The sequence below is a fragment of the Mugil cephalus genome, chromosome 4 (genome assembly GCF_022458985.1).
Source record: "Mugil cephalus isolate CIBA_MC_2020 chromosome 4, CIBA_Mcephalus_1.1, whole genome shotgun sequence".
NCBI classification, from domain to species: Eukaryota; Metazoa; Chordata; class Actinopteri; order Mugiliformes; family Mugilidae; genus Mugil; species Mugil cephalus.
Window position 1 is genome coordinate 23156490 of NC_061773.1, and position 16525 is coordinate 23173014.

Sequence of the window (16525 nt, forward strand, 5' to 3'; positions counted from 1 at the left end):
TATCGTTTAGTTGCATAGTAGTAGTAGGCTAGTGTTAGTAGTATCCATGGAAACATATGTCTGGAAGCAGGAATTGAAGATAAAGGGCTAATTTAACTGCTCAATTTAAAACTTTTGATTTATTATCGAGGAACGGACTCCTACACGAAGCTTTGTAGTGAAATGTTTCCCCAGACCCTAGTCTCTTTAACCTTTGGTTGTAACGTTTCCGACGACTCCCAAACGCACCATCACCCCCCTCCAGTTTAACAGGCTCATTCAGAGGCGGTGTGGTTGCAGAGAGGTGCTCATACGCACTTTAAACAGGATGTAGCGACTGAAACAGACCACAGAAAGAGAGACAGAGACAGAGAACGAAAAGAGCGGGTTGAAACACTGCGATGTGACAAACGCCAGCGAGACAGAAATGACCGTCACAGCGGAGGAGAGGAAGAAGAAGAAGAAGGAGAAGAAGACAGGAGGAGTCCCGATGAGGCACCTCACCGCCGGCAGGTCTTGACGGCTGCTCCCGCTGACCTGAGACACCCGACACCCGTTTTCACACAACGAAACAACGCCCCCCTCCATCCACCCACCCTCCTCTCCCACACCCCACGCCAGCGACACAGCCGAGACACTCCACAGCCCCCGTGGGTGAAGCTTGAAAGCGACCATGGCGAGCCTGGGGGACTGCTGCGTGAAGGTTGCGTTGAGGTAAGCCTCCCGACGTCTGTCTGCTGGAAATCTGTCTCTATCCGCCGGTCAATTGAATGCATCATGTGCACCTTTTAGTCCGATTTGAATATAAACACTCCTTCACTGCTCCCTGCGCGTTGATGGATCCAGCAGAGCTGCCCAGGGGCTGTATTCCACCTTGTTTTTGCAACGCATGGGTGGTGCTCTGCACACTATTGATAAGCATGTGCCACACACCATCTCCATATGAGTGGTTTTCATGATCCGCACACCGGATAACGGTCCTTTGCCGTGTGCCATGCACCATTCAGGGTGTAACATGTGACGAGGGGCAGCTGCAGCCAGGTGCAGAGAGGAGAAAAGGGCGTTTCTCCCCTGATCATTACTAGTGTGATCACAGCAGATGCATGCATGCAGCTACCTGCGACCTGCACCCTGCACCCTCACCTTATCTCAGCTGAGGCAACACCTCACATGTGCGGGTGACTCTGGTGGCCTTTATAAAGCATGGACCCTGCCTCTGCAAATGAATGGAGCACAAAGAAATGCTCACTCCTCCAGGGCCGTGTCACTGCTGCCGCCGCCTTTGTTGCACTCCCCCCCCACTGCCTAAAAGCTCAGGTGGCAGCATCTGAACTGATGTTTCATCAGCTGTGTGTGTTCACGATAAACAGCCGATTCGGATGGGGTCGTGCGTTTGCTGGCCCTTTGCTGGGTGGCAAGCCTCTGAAATGGGAAGGCGCCGGCTTGAGCGGCCCAGTCTGTAATCGAGCTCGTTTTTTTTTTTTTTTACGGGGCTGAGGCGGTGGTCTGACAAACCCACAGCCCATTTCCCTCACAAGCCTCGCGGAGTCTGTCACGTCAGAGCGGTGTGATTTTAAACCACTCCAAATGTAGGACTCGTCCCAGGTCCCCGGGCCACGGTTTGGGATGCATTGATTGAGCTTTGCGGGGGTTGAGAATGAGGAGGGGGGGGTGGTGGGCTTGAGCATTGAGCAGCCTTTTAAGATCAGCCTTACAACCAAAGGCCCCGCTTCCCCAGGGGAGATCTCAGTCCCTTGTCGGCAGCAGAGTGAATCTCCTTTGTGCTTGATCACAGCTACGATGAACTGTAACAGGAAGCGGAGTAGGTGGTGCTGACACACACACACACATAAAAAAAAAAAAAAGTGAAAGAGAAGCAGTCGACAGGCCGCTGCTCAACTGAAGTTACTGAATCAGGCGTAAGAGGCCGAGCGGGAGGCTTGCGGTGGTGTCGCCGTGATCATTAGCATGCGGGTTTTCACAGAAGGAGGTCAAACGATCTACGAGTGCATTCACACGCCGTGAGAGTGCCACATAAAAGTGTACGACGAGTTCGACAGGAAATGGGAAGCAGGCAAATAAACACATGCAGAGGGATAACTTCCTGCTTCGTAAGCTAGCGTTTCTCCTAATGACCCCCGAGCTCCTTCTTTTTCTCCCAGAGAAAGTCGGCCCGCTGATAAGAGGGGATGGTGTTTAATTGCTCCCATGTTGTGTTGCCCTCGGGCAGACTGCAAACGGCTGAGGATTCAGAGTTCGTGTGTGTGTGTGAGAACGAAGTTGTCGCGAGGGTCGACCAACACGCGCACACACACACACACACACACACTCGCAGCATACACTTCCTGAATGTCTGCGCTGTCTTCCCCCAAACAGTGTGCACATAACTAGTGACATGACCTACAATCCTGCTTTCAGGCCCGACTGCCTCGTTGGATTGGACACACACACACACACAGACACACACACTTAAGCGAGTGTGTATCTGCACTGCAGTCAAGTCAAACATGACCGCATGCATATAATGTAACTCTTAAGTGGCTGTCGGTAAATCTGCCCCTTGGCTTGGCTTGTGCACCTTTATACAGCTGCGTTCATTTACCAAATGAGCTTCGTCTGAAGCAGGCGGCCTGTAAGTTTAAGCTCTCACACGTGCTCAGTCGCGTTCGCACACATCGTCTTTCCAGTGCCTTCTCCTCTTGCCAATTCTTACTGAGTGCCGCGTTTTGCGCCAGATGGGAAGCTTTATGCTGTAAACGCCAGTTATTCGGCTTTTGTGTGCACGCCTGGTGAAACTTGACAGGATATATATATGTGTGTGTGTGTGTGTGTGTGTGTATATATATATATATCCGTTTGCATATTGATCTCCTGCCGCTTCCTCGTTTTCAGACCAGAGTGCCATGTCAGCGTCGGTGGCTGCGTATAAATAGACGCAAAGACGAATCTGTTTAGAGCTGTCCTGATCTCCGACCTCGTGACGGCCTCCTAGACGTTCTCACCTCGACAGACTTTTATCTCGAGGCAACCTCCCGCTGTCTAATTTGAGCTCTGCTGCAAAAAAAAAACAAAAAAAGGCCGTATCCAAAGAAGTGGTGAGACCTGTGCGTGTCATGCCTTTGTGGTTTCGGGGTGATGACTGCGATGAAGGAGACGGAGAATAAAATCACCAGTGTTCTTTGGGGGGACAGTTGTTACGCAGCTGAGGAGGAGAAGAAGAAGACGAGCTGTCTCATCTCTGGTGACGTTCCAACGCAGAAGCAGAAGCTCTCCGTAAAAACCCATTAATGCGCTCCACCGCCTTCAAAACAAAACAAGGAGTAGCAGAATACAACTGCGGAAGAGGCCCCTCACAGCTGATACACAAAGGCTTTTAAATGGAGGAGGAGGAGGGCTGGGGGCTGGAGGGGGGGCGGTTAAAATATAAAAAAAAAAAAAAAAAAAAAAAAATAAAACGTCGGTGTTTTGTTATTGGACGTATGTCCTGTGTAGGCTACCAGTCTCGCCTGTTTCCTGTGCACGTTAATAGTTTGCCACACAGGCTCTGTCTGGGTTACTCACCTCCCAAGGGAGGTGGTGGTGGTGGTGGTGGGGGGGGCTATCTTTTAGAGTGGCCACATTGGGTGGGAAAGTGTGTGAGAGGGAGAAAGAAAGACAAGGGCATCAGCCTACAGTGCTGTTATGTTGCTGGTCACAGGGTAGCGGCGCGATGTAATCCCCTCATGAGAACATTCTCACACATGGTCTCGACATTCATCCACCCACGGAGCAGCTCGTGGCAGGTTACCCTTCAGGAGTGGTGGTGGTGGTGGTGGTGGTGGTGGTGGTGGAATCCGTTAGTTGACGGGAGTTGTTTCTAATCAGTGATTCGGCCTCAACTGAGGGCAGAGGAGCAGGAAACATGACGGAGCACACGCCCAAGTTGGCCGTCCGCTGCCGAGCATCACTTCCTCCTCATGCTTGCCTGCTGGTGGTCACGTGTTTTTCTTGTTTTTTTTTTTTCCATTGCCGGTACCCTCCAAACCTCCTAGACCTGCCTTGACAGTTCTGTGTCACCGGGGTTTTTGCGGTGGAGTGTTAACGAAACGCTTACCCACCGCTGTGTAAGCACAACACAAGACTTGGAAGTTAGTAGGAGCATAATAAGAACAAATGACACCGTGACTCAGAGCGTTTCGTGACAGGATGATACTCCGTGTTTTGTTAATCTCCCGATTTCTGTTTTCTGTTGTGTAATCCGGCTCCACAGGCCCAGGGGCTTTATGTGCAGGTTGTTGCTAACCGGGGGCATGCAAAAGGTCTCCAGAACAAAGACGTTAGCGAGGTTGCCAAGCTGCACTTCTTAATCCCGGCTGCCAAACAGTCACGTAACACCTCCGAATGACACACCAGATGTCAGGTACATAATAGGGTCGTTTGATGTTCAGACGGCCAAGATGTCACCGACGGTAATGACGAATTACCCCGAAGCTTATGTGTTAAATAGATCAGAAATACGTGGGTCATGGCGTGAGCTGTGGTGTCGAAAGGAGTTGCGCAACCCGTCATTTGTTGAACTTCTCCCGGTTAAGGGCACCAGTGCTCCCGAATGCCGAGTGCTGCTGTTGCAGAATGACTTCCTGTGAGGCTGCGTGCGGGCCATCCACACTTCCTGTTCACTTCCTGCTTCGTGAGCTGCTGATGTTGACAGAATACTCAAAAGAAGCTGAAAAAAAAAAAAGCGGGACTTGTAGGCCAGCCTCGGGTTATTGACATACCTTCGAGGAACGTCTAGGCCTGCTGGCGAATCAAACGAAAAAAAAACAAAACAACAACCACGTCGTTTTGAACTTCCCTCTAACCACCTTCCTTTTCGCTCCCTCCTGCTCAAGCTTGTCCGCCAAATAAAGTGCGAAGCGAAACGAAATGCTGGAACGGGACCAGCTTTCTCTGTTCCCCCGGCTCCTCGTACCTCCCGTTCGCCCACAGATGTGTGTTTATTTGAATCCATCCATCCATTTGAATGCGATGAAAGGCCCTTCAGTCCGGTGCAGCATTTGCATTAGTCTGTTATCACGGCCTCATCGTATGTCAGCTGGCCTCCCAAACAGTCCCGACCGTCATTACTCATGCAGCTCGAACACAAGGAAGTCCTTTCTAGAGGCACGTAGAGGGTCAGTGCAGAAAATAATGAATTTCCTCGTTCTCGTGCGTTTTGATGAGAATTGAATTAATCTCCTCATGGCTGCGTATCTTGATGAAGCATGTAAGCAGCTATGTGTGTGTGTTGACATTGTTGTGGTCACTCTCGGGAGATGGGGGATGGGGGGATGAGGGGGGAGTTAGCAGAAGCCCTTTAAACAGAGCACCTCTTGGGTGAGCGCGGACAGAGGACACAGTGTGAATGAGTCTGATGTCACTGCGGGTCTTTGTGCACTCTGCTGAGCTTGCACACACGCAGATGCGCACGCGCACACACACGCGGGGACGCACAAAAAATGGGCGGAAGACTCGGGAAGGTGAACCTGGATGGAGTCCAGGCTTTATTTTTGGAGCACCGAGTACAGTAGAGTGCAAAGGGATAAAGAAGGAGACAGATGACCGTAGGGCCCCGCTCTCTGATGCCGTCTTTGTTTTTACAAAGTGCTCTCCTGCTTCTCAAAAGAGCGATGCTTCCTGCAATTCAACGACACAAATACATAGAAAAATCAAAGGGGGAGACAGACAGACAGACAGACAGACAAAGGGGGCTGGTTGTGGGGTTTGGAGTTGGGGGGGAAGAAAAAAAAAAGAGCAAGTGTCTGTTGTCAAAAGGGCTACTGTAGCGTGCAAATATGAGCTGCAGTCGATGTGTGCGTTTGCATGGGTGGGTCCGTGCATGTGTGTGTGTGTGTTTGCGTGTGTGTGTGTGCGCACATCTCGGCATCGTGTGCATAAATAATTTGGGCACAGCTGCACATGTTTGCCATGTTTCCCGCGGCGGGAGGAAGAGGCAGGGAGAGATGCGGACCCTCAGGTGTTGTGTCTAGACTGTAAAGGGTTGACTTACTTCTCTATTTTTAGGCCAACTGTCCTGTTTAAACATTTAATTATCTTCCGCTTTTGTGACCTGTGAGCTGGAAATGCGACGGCGTTTGCCAGAATGTGTCAGCGACAGGATTGTGAAGTTCAAGCATATCAACCTTTTTTTAACGCTATCTTGCGCGCTCGCGTCTTTCCTCGTCCTATAAAATGTTTTCCGAAGCGTTTTGTGCCGTCAGCAGATCAGCATCTCTGTTACTGTGCTCTCCTTGTCACTGTGTCCGTCTTAAACGGATTTATTTAGATTCAATCCATTTACCCAGTTCATTTTATAGAATTTACACATGCGTCAGTTCCTTGTCGCTAAACTGAATGTACTCGCACAGCAAAAGGTGGATCATGAAATGTGTGTCAGACTGTACACGTGTCTGCTGCAGTCAGTGTCTGCTGTGGAGATGTGGAGGATAGTGAGTGTGTGTGTGTGTGTGTGACAGACAGAGAGAGAGACCAGCTGGCCCATAATCACCTTCAGCGCTAAGTAGCTTAATCACGGCTGGAGTTTGTGTGTTTGAGTTTGTTTTGTGTTATTGTGCGTGAATGGAGCTGACAGCGGTGCTTTAAAGGCTTTAAAAACGGCCGAGGTCAGCATGAAATATATAACAACTGACTTAATGAAAGTCTGTTACTTTAGAAATGAATCGGTCAACCCTTTAAAAATAATGTCAGTTCCCGTAACGGTTGGCTGCACGTATGCGCTGCTAATGAGCAAATATTAGCATGCTAACATGCTAAGCTTAAGTGGTAAACATGGTAATATGTGTGCCAACGTTTATCTAGCCATTGTTTATCAACATTAAGTAATAACGTTATCTAGAAGGTAGGGGTGGTTATTGGCGAGGACTCCACGATACGATACGTATCACGATACTTGAGTCATGATATTATTATTGTGATATTATGATATTGCGATATGTTGCATTATTCTACATAGTTCACTGAGAAATTTAAAATGCAGCTTAAAATACATGTTGTGTATATATGTACATCAGATGACAGTGATAATTCATTGGACAGATTGAGTCAAAAAACAATATTAATCCAAATGATCCATTTCCTATTTATTGCACTTGTACAGAAAAAGTAGTGGTGGAGGTTCACGATCAGACTTGTTTTCTTTTTTTTTAAATTGATATGCAGACATTCAAAATTGATATTGTATTGGAAGAAAAAGTACTGTGATATATTACCATATCAATATTTTTCCCCCACCACTACTAGATACAACATAAACCTGGTTTAACTGGACCTCTGAGTGCTACTGGCTAATATTGACATATCACCTTGCGGTATGTGTAAGCTGATATGGAAAGCGTGTTGGCTTAATTTGGCTTAAGGGTAATCGTTCATGCAGATACTCCTCATTCTCAGTCTCGTTTCCTGGACTTTGGCATATTCAAAGTGCATTTAGCGCAGAATCTGGACATGGATGGTGCTTTTCGCCCTGAGTGTTTAGAAGTTAATGTTGATGCTAAGAGCAAAAGGAAAGTGACATTTGACACCTGGTTGATGTACTTTACAGTGACGACACAATGATGATGAATGATTGATGGGCAACCGGTCTGAGACCCCCTCCACACAAGCTCCTGCAAAACTCTAGAAAGCTAAGTAGTTAGCCTCCCATTTGACATGACCAAGGAAGGGCTATAAAAATGAATATCCATGACTATCATGTGTGTACCGGATGTTTCTCCAAATCTTCAAATGATGACAAAAAGTACACCCTCCACAGCTTTTATACTGCATAAGAAAGGCCCTGATCAAAAGCATGTGCACCCTGAATCCTCTGTTGGAGATGCTCTCTATCAGAAACATGTGACTCCCTTCACTTCACGCCTTAAAAATCTAACACCCTCGTCGCTCCGTCAGGCCTCCATCAAAGCGCTCATCATCACTCCAATATTTTTGATTTACTACCAAATGATCGTAAGCCTCTGCCTTGATATAATGGTGAATATCCACATGTGTGTGCACGTACCTGACCGAATATTCTTCCCACCTCTGGCTAAGTTCACATACCTACAGACCCAGCCCTGGCAGGCTACGTTAGCACTCATGCTAAATGCTGTCTGGCAGAGTGGGAGTCTGCTCTGGTGGTAATGCTAGCCGGCCCTCCGGGGGGGGGGGCAGACAGACGAGCAGAGTCACGGCAGCAGTCTGCAGCTCTGCGGCGTATGTCGCACACTGTGGGCGACAGCAAAGGGTTCACGTGAGGCGGCTGTGTTGCCAGCGTCTGTATGTTTGACTTGTGACCTATAAATTATGGTAATTACGCCGCCTCAAAGCACGATTCTTAGCGTATTTGGCTGCGCGATTCTTCGAGGCGCGCATTAGATTTCATATATTTCACGGGTGGAATTCAAAATGACACGTGGGGGGAAATCTGTTTCACTTGAATGTCACATTTGTCACAGGATTATTGAACGTAAGTCATGTGTTTTACATTGTGTGTTCTTCCCTTAGGGGAGTAAAATCTCCACAAAGGAAAGGTAAATGACTCTTTGTCTTTCTTAACGGCCGCTTCTCGTTGATCTTTTAATCTTTGATCCCTTTGTGAAATCAGTGCTCGGCCTGTCGGATTCAGTCTAGTCTATCTTGAGCTCTGTGAGTTGCACATGTGCCTTACACTATCCATTTTACTCCCATGGCAGACAGTAGTAAACGAACACAAAGCATCCATAAAAAAGCACCTTATTTCTTCTTTCAGCGTGTCGAATTGAATTACAATCGAGCTGAAATTAGCACCTCCCTGACCTTGACTAGACCGGCTGTCATAAAAATGTCGGCTCGGAAGCTAATTTGACTCTTTGTCATGTCTCCACCTCCCCCCATGGAGCAACAGACAGAGCAGACGAGGGGGGAGATGCTCATCTGAAACTGGGTGATGACTTTGTCGGTGGTTGAGAAGTCGGTCTGTTACTGGGTGGCGCAGTTTATGCTGTGATGATCAACGCCGAAAGGGAAAACAAATTACATTTGATTGTGTTATTACACAGTCGTTACTGTGAGCACTATGAAACGTAGTATTATAGTCATGAAGAGCACCCGTCTCAGACTTTCACATCAAAGTCCGCGGAGCGTGAGGAGGGTTTTTGTCTGTGCGAGAGGCCCGAGGGCAGGTATGCTCCGACAGCAAATAAATGCAATATGTGATGGCTGAGTTTTTAAAGCCTGGGCTTTCACAGCGGAGGCTTCATGCGTGATCTGTTCAGCCTTTCACACAGCCCTGTCCTACTTCACCTGATATTATCAGTCTTAAAAATGGGATATTTGAGATCCTTAAGTGCCTCCGTGCACTCTCCCCCCTCAAAATCTTTTGCTTCAGTCTTCATTTTCTTTTTGATATGCTGGTTTTATGTCATGGGATTTCATCCGGTTTCAAGGACGGTGGGCAGACAATAAGCAAAGAGGCCTCAGTGGCGTATTCAGACAATCCCCAAACCTTGAGAAAATAAATCCCCGATCCAGATGAGAGGACGCTCCTCAGTTAGCGGATGCTCCTCGAAGAGTCGACCCAGCTCTTTCCAGACAATGTAGGACGACTCCGTCCTTGAAGTCTGGCTCGGTTAAGGAGACGCTCATGTTAACGACGATGAACCAGTTCGCTCATTTGCGCTCCCTCCACGGCAACACAACCAGTCAAGCCAATGTGCAGGGACTATGTGAATCCTGCTCTGTCCTACGGCCGGTTATCTGCAGCGATGCCCGAGGGCTCGTCAGTCTGTGAGGTTAGTTTGACTGATAAGGTTAACGTGATGGGGGCTGCGGACACTGGCTCACATGTATTTTTTTTTATGTCTGTGTGTGTGGGAGTGAACAATGGAGGACGCTCGAAGAACGCCCCTGGAGATCAATCCACATACTGGAGAATATCATCTGTTGATGGAGTGATTGTGTAGTTTCAGTCATTGGCTTCCATTTGCGTTTCCAAGTTGGGGCTTGTGCCAGTTTATAAGATTGCGTGGTTTCATGGCGGTGTCTCTGGCATACTTGCACGTTTTTGGCTACAACACAAGATTCGAGACAAAATTTCACACAAATGTCTAAATGATGACATTTTAGATCCAACAAACAAAATGAATGAACCTCACTGTAAGATTGTATGGTCTGCAAAAAAAAGGCAAAGTCATACAACCAATAATAATTACAATGTTCTTAGTGCCCAAAATCATTGTTTCTGATCAAAGAAGCAGCCTTAACCCTGAGATACTTCATTTGATAAAGATATTCAACCTTTTAAAACTGAACTGATTGCCAGCGATCCGTTAAAGCACATGGTTCTTGAATTACCATAACTCACAGTGCTAAAAATTTGCACTATTGACAAAATTCAAAGTTTGGCTTTTGTCGTGAGATCTCAAGGTTTTTTACCAACAAGTTCCTCCATAAAACTTTCTTTTCCTGGGTCTCCCCAGTCTTGCATCGCACCCCAGTCTGCAGCCAACAGCAACAATGCGTCATCATTACTGTAATGGCAGCTTTTTTTCCCCCAGAAAACGCAACTTCCCAGCATTCAGCCACACTAGGTCTTAAAGAGAGAAACTATAAAAAATTGTATCTCTGAAAAGATGCATTCAGGCACCACAGTGACTTCTAATGAAATCGAAAGACAAATATTCCGTGCCGTATGGGGTTATTACACCGGGCTTACCGAGGCGTGGATTATCTCTGTGAGAATTAGCATGTGTATATGAGCATGGCGGGACAGACTGCCAGTCCGCCTGACACCACCTGGGCGAGCCAGCTGTCCACGCCCAGCGCTCCAGCTTCTTGTGACCGTTGTCCCATTTTCCTCTACCCGTGCTCGTGAACGGTTGCTTAGAATGGGCGCATGCCTCTGCACCTTCCCATGTACTTATCCCACCCTTAGTCAGCTCTCCCATACATCTGCTTAACGCACGACCGCCTCCGTTTGTCCAAGCGGTCCTTATTAGTGTGTTCTCCCCTGGCGCTCCCACCTGAACCTGCTGCTTACCTTCATAACCCTGCTGCCTTTTTGTTCACTCATTCACTCATATTATTTTTTTTTAGCTTGTTGTGCCTGGTAGGGTAGCAACGTCGCTCACCCTTCATTCACTCTCATTTGACGCCAGCTTATTTCATTGATAGCCAACACGGCCGTACCTTGCCAAGAAGGCCGGTGCCCGGTACTTGTTTGTGCCGTCCCTTTAGAGAGAGTCAGGCCAGCGTATGAAATTCTGGATGCGTGTTTGTGTGTTTGGCTTCTGTCCGTTCGCCTGCTGTGATGTCGGGGCCACGTGGAGGACTGGAGGCTCAGGCGAGAGACAGATTTTGCAGGGAGCGGCCCCGCTTCCATGACCCGCCGTGGCAGAAGGCGTGCCGCCGCCGCCGCCACGGCGCTCCCCGCACACACTTAGCTGATTACTGTGAGGCCCGCAGACGTTATGGGGAAGGTGTCTCGAGTAGATTGGGACGGAGTGAGCAGCAGCAGGCAGATGGAGAGATGAGGAGGTCGACTGGAGGGAGAGACAGCTGATGGTTTTATGTGCGGAATCACTGCAGACGGCTGATCCGGAAAATCAATGGGAGCACTGATTAAATGGGCAACGGGACAGAAATGCCTACTGTAGCTCAATAATCAAAACCCCTCGGCTGCGCTGGGCTTGTGTTTGATTGGAGAAGCAGGAAGTCAGTTTTAAGGCTGCGATAAAAAGACATTTTAAGTGAAGGCCTTATGATAACGATGTAAGATGTTCATTAGGATCAGCAGTTGGATATCTCAATGTCACAGTTTTTCAATAACTGAAGTATATACTACACGCACATATCAGCAGGCAATAGATGACGATAGACGTTTCCATTACACTTTTTTTGCAAAATAAAAACGTTATTTCTGACATTTTGATAAAATACAATTGCTCTTTGTAGGTGTTTCCATTGAAAGGTGTTTTGTGAATGAGCTGTGACTGTCATAAAGTCTCGTCACGTGAGGCTTCACATTGAGGAAATGGTCTTAAAGTGAACTGGTCACATGACCCACCGCGTCATCTCCAGTGATGTGGGTGTTGGGGAATTGCGGAAAAAGTCTTTCCATTGTATTTTTGCGATTTTGACACGTCTGAAAAACGTAAAAGTGAAGAGCATAAAAGTGTTTTAGCTATTTGATATTTAGCTAGCTAAATATTTGAGAGTCTTTTTTGAAATGTAGGTGTTTCCATCACCAGTTTTTATTGCAATATTTGGGTTCTGCATATCAGCCCTTCATCAGGATATCCTTGACTGACACCACAAATTCACTCATTCCCATTTACGATACAACCTTTATTTACCATAACCTTCTTTCTTGTGACAAAGAGTAATTTGTGCATCCCAAACGAACATTTTTAAACTTATCCTCTGTAAATAAAAATCTTGGATGGCAGCGTTCATCTCTTAAAAATATCTAATCGATGGATTGGTGTAGAATTTGGTGCAAAGATTCGTGACCCTTAGGGGATAAATTCTAAGAACTGAAATGTCTTCCTAATATTTTTTTTCCTAGCGCCCCCAGCAGGCCAACGGTAGGTCAGGTTATCTTGGGTCAATGTGTCGTTTTTTTGACCACACCCCTGCAAAGCTCTTGACGTTCCCATCAGCCTCAGCTGTACTTTGTGTTTAGTGCTGTTGGCGTGCTAACAGTGCTTCACTAAGACGATCAACATCGTACACCTGTATGTTGGTATTGTCTTTGTAAGCCTCGGATCATGCTGTGGTAGGCATGGCCCCAAAGAACCTCCGTTCCCGAGAACCGCCCTACAAGGCTGGCCGTCTTTTTATTTTCATACACTGTGTGAAATGTGACAGTTACGCAGCGAGAGCTAGTGATAGATTGTGGATTGTTCCCACTAATATTAAGTTATTTAACTGTCCAGAAATAATAATAAAAAAAGTTTTTTTTGACTGCTACTAGTTGAAAGATCTTTCAGGGACCACCCACTGACCTTGAAACAAATGTACTTCCATTCTCATTCATTTTCTTTCTCATTTTGTTTTGACCTCTGCGGTCAGTGGTCTCACTCCCACTCCATCCAGTGCTGCACCTCGGGTCCTCTCCCATTACATCCAGCAGTCACCGATATGCCCAGAGCTCTTAACCCAAAATAGGCCAAGGCAATTTCCTGAGTTCTCAGGGCTTTTCATGTCAAACATGCGACAATCTTCACGAACTGGCATTTCATCCCCCCTCTTGTGTTCCTGTTCTCATTTTACCCCTCTCTCGCTTCCCCTTGTCCATCTATTTGCTTGACTCTTTCATAGTTAGTTTAAAAAGAACAGGGCAGATACAGTGAGGAAGATAAACGCTTCAAAGAGTGTTAATAAGCTCCACCTCAACAGCTTTTCAGAGGCTTTGTATCGGGTGTACAGTCATGACAAAGGTTGCTATAGAAAGTATAAGGACACCTTCAACTGACAATGACTTGGCAATGATTTCTCTCAAAGGAATAAAACAGGCAGAAACTTTATCCTAGTTCACACAGACAAATGTACAGGCCTCTCTGACTTTGATGCTTTCGGAAGTTGAAAACATAATTCTGGTGACCTACAGTAGAGATCAAAGAGGCAGTATCATGTCTCCTCCTTCATCACTCCACAAATATTCTGTACAAAAGACCTCAAAGTACTAAATCAATATGAATTCATTTCTCGTCTTCCTTCTTGATTTCTTTGGGGAATTTCCATTTGCCCAGACGCCATTTACAGTCAAACAGTTCTGTTTGCCGATAAGAAAATGGGAGAAAAATGGCCCGTGATTCCTTGTTTTTTAAGGAAGTATTTTTTTAAAAAATGTTTTATCCCAGTTGTTTTTTGCCAGTATAGGCGCAGAGTTATCTTTTCCCGGTCGCGAACATGACCTGGATGTGCTCTCACAGACCAGATAAGAGCACTGCTGGGTTGGTCACGTCCTGTCAAAGAGAGAAGACACAAACGTACCAGAAATTTACTTCAGATGGCTGCTTCTGGTTCATGTTTGGAAAATTGCAGTTCACCTCCATACCCTCGTTTTAAGAATGCTTTTTGTGCTTATCTTTTACAGATGCAGGTTCCATTTCTTTCTATGAGTCCATGGGTAAAAAAAAATACAATGATTTTTGTACCAGAAAATACTAGTACGTCGGTTTCTGTGTGTTTACACACAACGCGAACACACGTGGCTGTGTCAGTTAGGCTTAATCCTAATCTGAACTCTGACAATGACGGAGCACTAATCGGAGGTACGGTGCAAGCAAACAGAACAGAACCAGATGGAGACGACGTGCTCCTGTTTACGTAATCTCTGCCGGGCTGCTTAATCTCCCTCAGAAAGAGGAAGACAGTTCTGCTCTCCAAATGACGCTGCGAGGCTGTGATTGTCGGGTTCGGTTGGTTTGTTAACGCTCGGGTGTGTTTGCTCAAACACAGAAGTTAAATAAAGAGGAACTTCACTGACAGATGTGATGATGGTCACTCTCTGAGGTTTCATGTGATTCGGTTGCATGTAATACTTCAGTGTTGTGTCTGGGTTTGTAGTTTGATCTCCCACGTGCTTTGCTGACGGTGGAGGAGATGCAGCAGCTGTTCCATAGAGGTGTAGTCAACAGGACAGTGTGTGCATCTACACAGACTCATTGCTAGCTTTTTCACTAAATCAGAAAAGACTCGCACCCTCAGAAGGAATATTCAGTCATAAATAGAGTTTGATTTAGTTTGGTGAATCTGAAATTATTAGCGCCTAGCAGCCACTTAACACATGACCTGAATGTTTGTCTTTTGATTGGAATGAATGGATCCTTTCTGAGCATGTTTACCACACATATTATATATCAAGTGATGTGTTTCAGGGAGAGACAGTAGCATGGCAGTAATTAAAAAAGTAAACGACAGTGCTGAAAACTAAAGGACAAATTCTTTATTCAAAGTTGGGAGAGAAAAAATCTTCTTCTGTTGTGTTTCAGAAACATTTGATGTGTCACAGCAGGCAAAACCACTTTGCCCGCATCAAAAAAGCTCTTTTCTTATTTATGTTTTGGCATATGGAAACACTTACAGGTGCTTTAGACTTCTCCGTTAAGTTGAATCTACGGTGACAGTGCAGAGCATAAGCAGACCCTAGCGCCTCCCTGACGTGCACCTCCCAAGAAATTTAACTGCACGCCGAGCTGTGGTCGGTCTACTGCTTCCCGTCACTCCTGCAATTTTCAAATTGGACGTTTTGGATCAATAAATGCACACATCGAGGAAAGGTTCGGAGATACGAAGATTTGTACGACTCTATTTCAGCGAAATTTCGCCAAAAGTTTTCGTCTCCATTGTTGAAAGCGAAGCAGAAATTCAACTGGCCAAAAAGACACAGCCACAACTTTACAGAGTGAGCGCACAAGTATAAATGACTCTCACCGGCACAATCTGCTTGTGTAAGTTACATTGTCTATATCCTGCTGTACTCTAATTAAGCCTTTATATCTCACAGGATGATTTTATTCAGCATCTTGTCAACAGTTACGTACACATGTACGTACACAAACAGACATTTTTACTTGTTTAATTATCAGGTATTTGAGTTTTGTTTGCTCAGACTTTGCTTTCTTCAAAGTAACCTCCTCTGGCTTTAACAACAGCATGGCATATACGAGGCATTCGTTGCAGACTCTCAAAAGCCCCAAAGAGTTGAAGTGAATAATGTGATTTGTTATTTTGCTTTTGCACTGAAGTTGCGACTCTTGCAAATCTTCTCGACCCTAAAACTAAGCCCCTCTTTTCTTTTGCTGACATTTATTCGCCAATGGTCTGGTAAAATTAATGTCCACCTAAAGGTAAACTGAGGAAAATGGTTCGTATGAATAAGAGTCTGATCACGCAATAAATACATCCCAAAATACATACTGTGTATAGAGTGTTACTCATGTATATAGTAACATCCTGAGTCTTAAGTCGCTCAAGTTAACGTTTCATGTGCGGCACGATTATGAATCTGCTGAGCTTTGAGTTGGGCAGCAGTTCAAGACGCAGTTCTACAATCGTATTCATTTTTAAGATTTACTCGTCGATAAATGGAGGCGGTTGTGCATTATTTCATGACAAAGTGCTGTTGGGGGTTTAGGAGAAATTCAGACTGTGGTGTTTACGCGGAGACAACACCCGAGCTGCTGACAGTGTGTTGGGCCTGCGGTGCAGGGTAATCAGCAGGCATGCCTCCTGAAGCAGTTTGGGAAAACCGCTCGGCTACCACCAGCACGCACTGACAGGCTCGGAATTTAGCGCATTTTAGCACATTAAATCTTATTCGGAAACAACTATGAAGAAAGCCTTTGATACTGTGTTATTTTTTATTGGATAGCAGCAAATCTTCTCAATGCAAATTTTAATTGCAATCGAGTTTTACCGCTGGATGTGAACGTGCATGCTCGCTGTACGCGCAACAGTGCGTTGAGGTTTTCACATCACATTGGTTAAGATGCATGTTGGACCGGGATCACGTGTCTGAAATCCTTCCTGAAAATGTCTCAGATCA

General features: G+C 46.2%; 1 protein-coding gene across 6 annotated transcripts in view; it reads left to right on the forward strand.

The window, feature by feature from the left end:
* Positions 1 to 16525, forward strand: part of kif21b (kinesin family member 21B) — a 64754-nt gene continuing 48229 nt past the window's right edge. For 2 of the 6 annotated variants that reach the window (XM_047583338.1, XM_047583339.1), the window contains exon 1: positions 1 to 693. In XM_047583338.1, the coding sequence (XP_047439294.1) occupies positions 653 to 693 (41 nt within the window). In that variant the 5' untranslated portion in view covers positions 1 to 652. The remainder of the gene's footprint in view (positions 694 to 16525) is intronic. The other 4 variants (XM_047583341.1, XM_047583340.1, XM_047583342.1 and 1 more) reach the window with 2 other exon arrangements.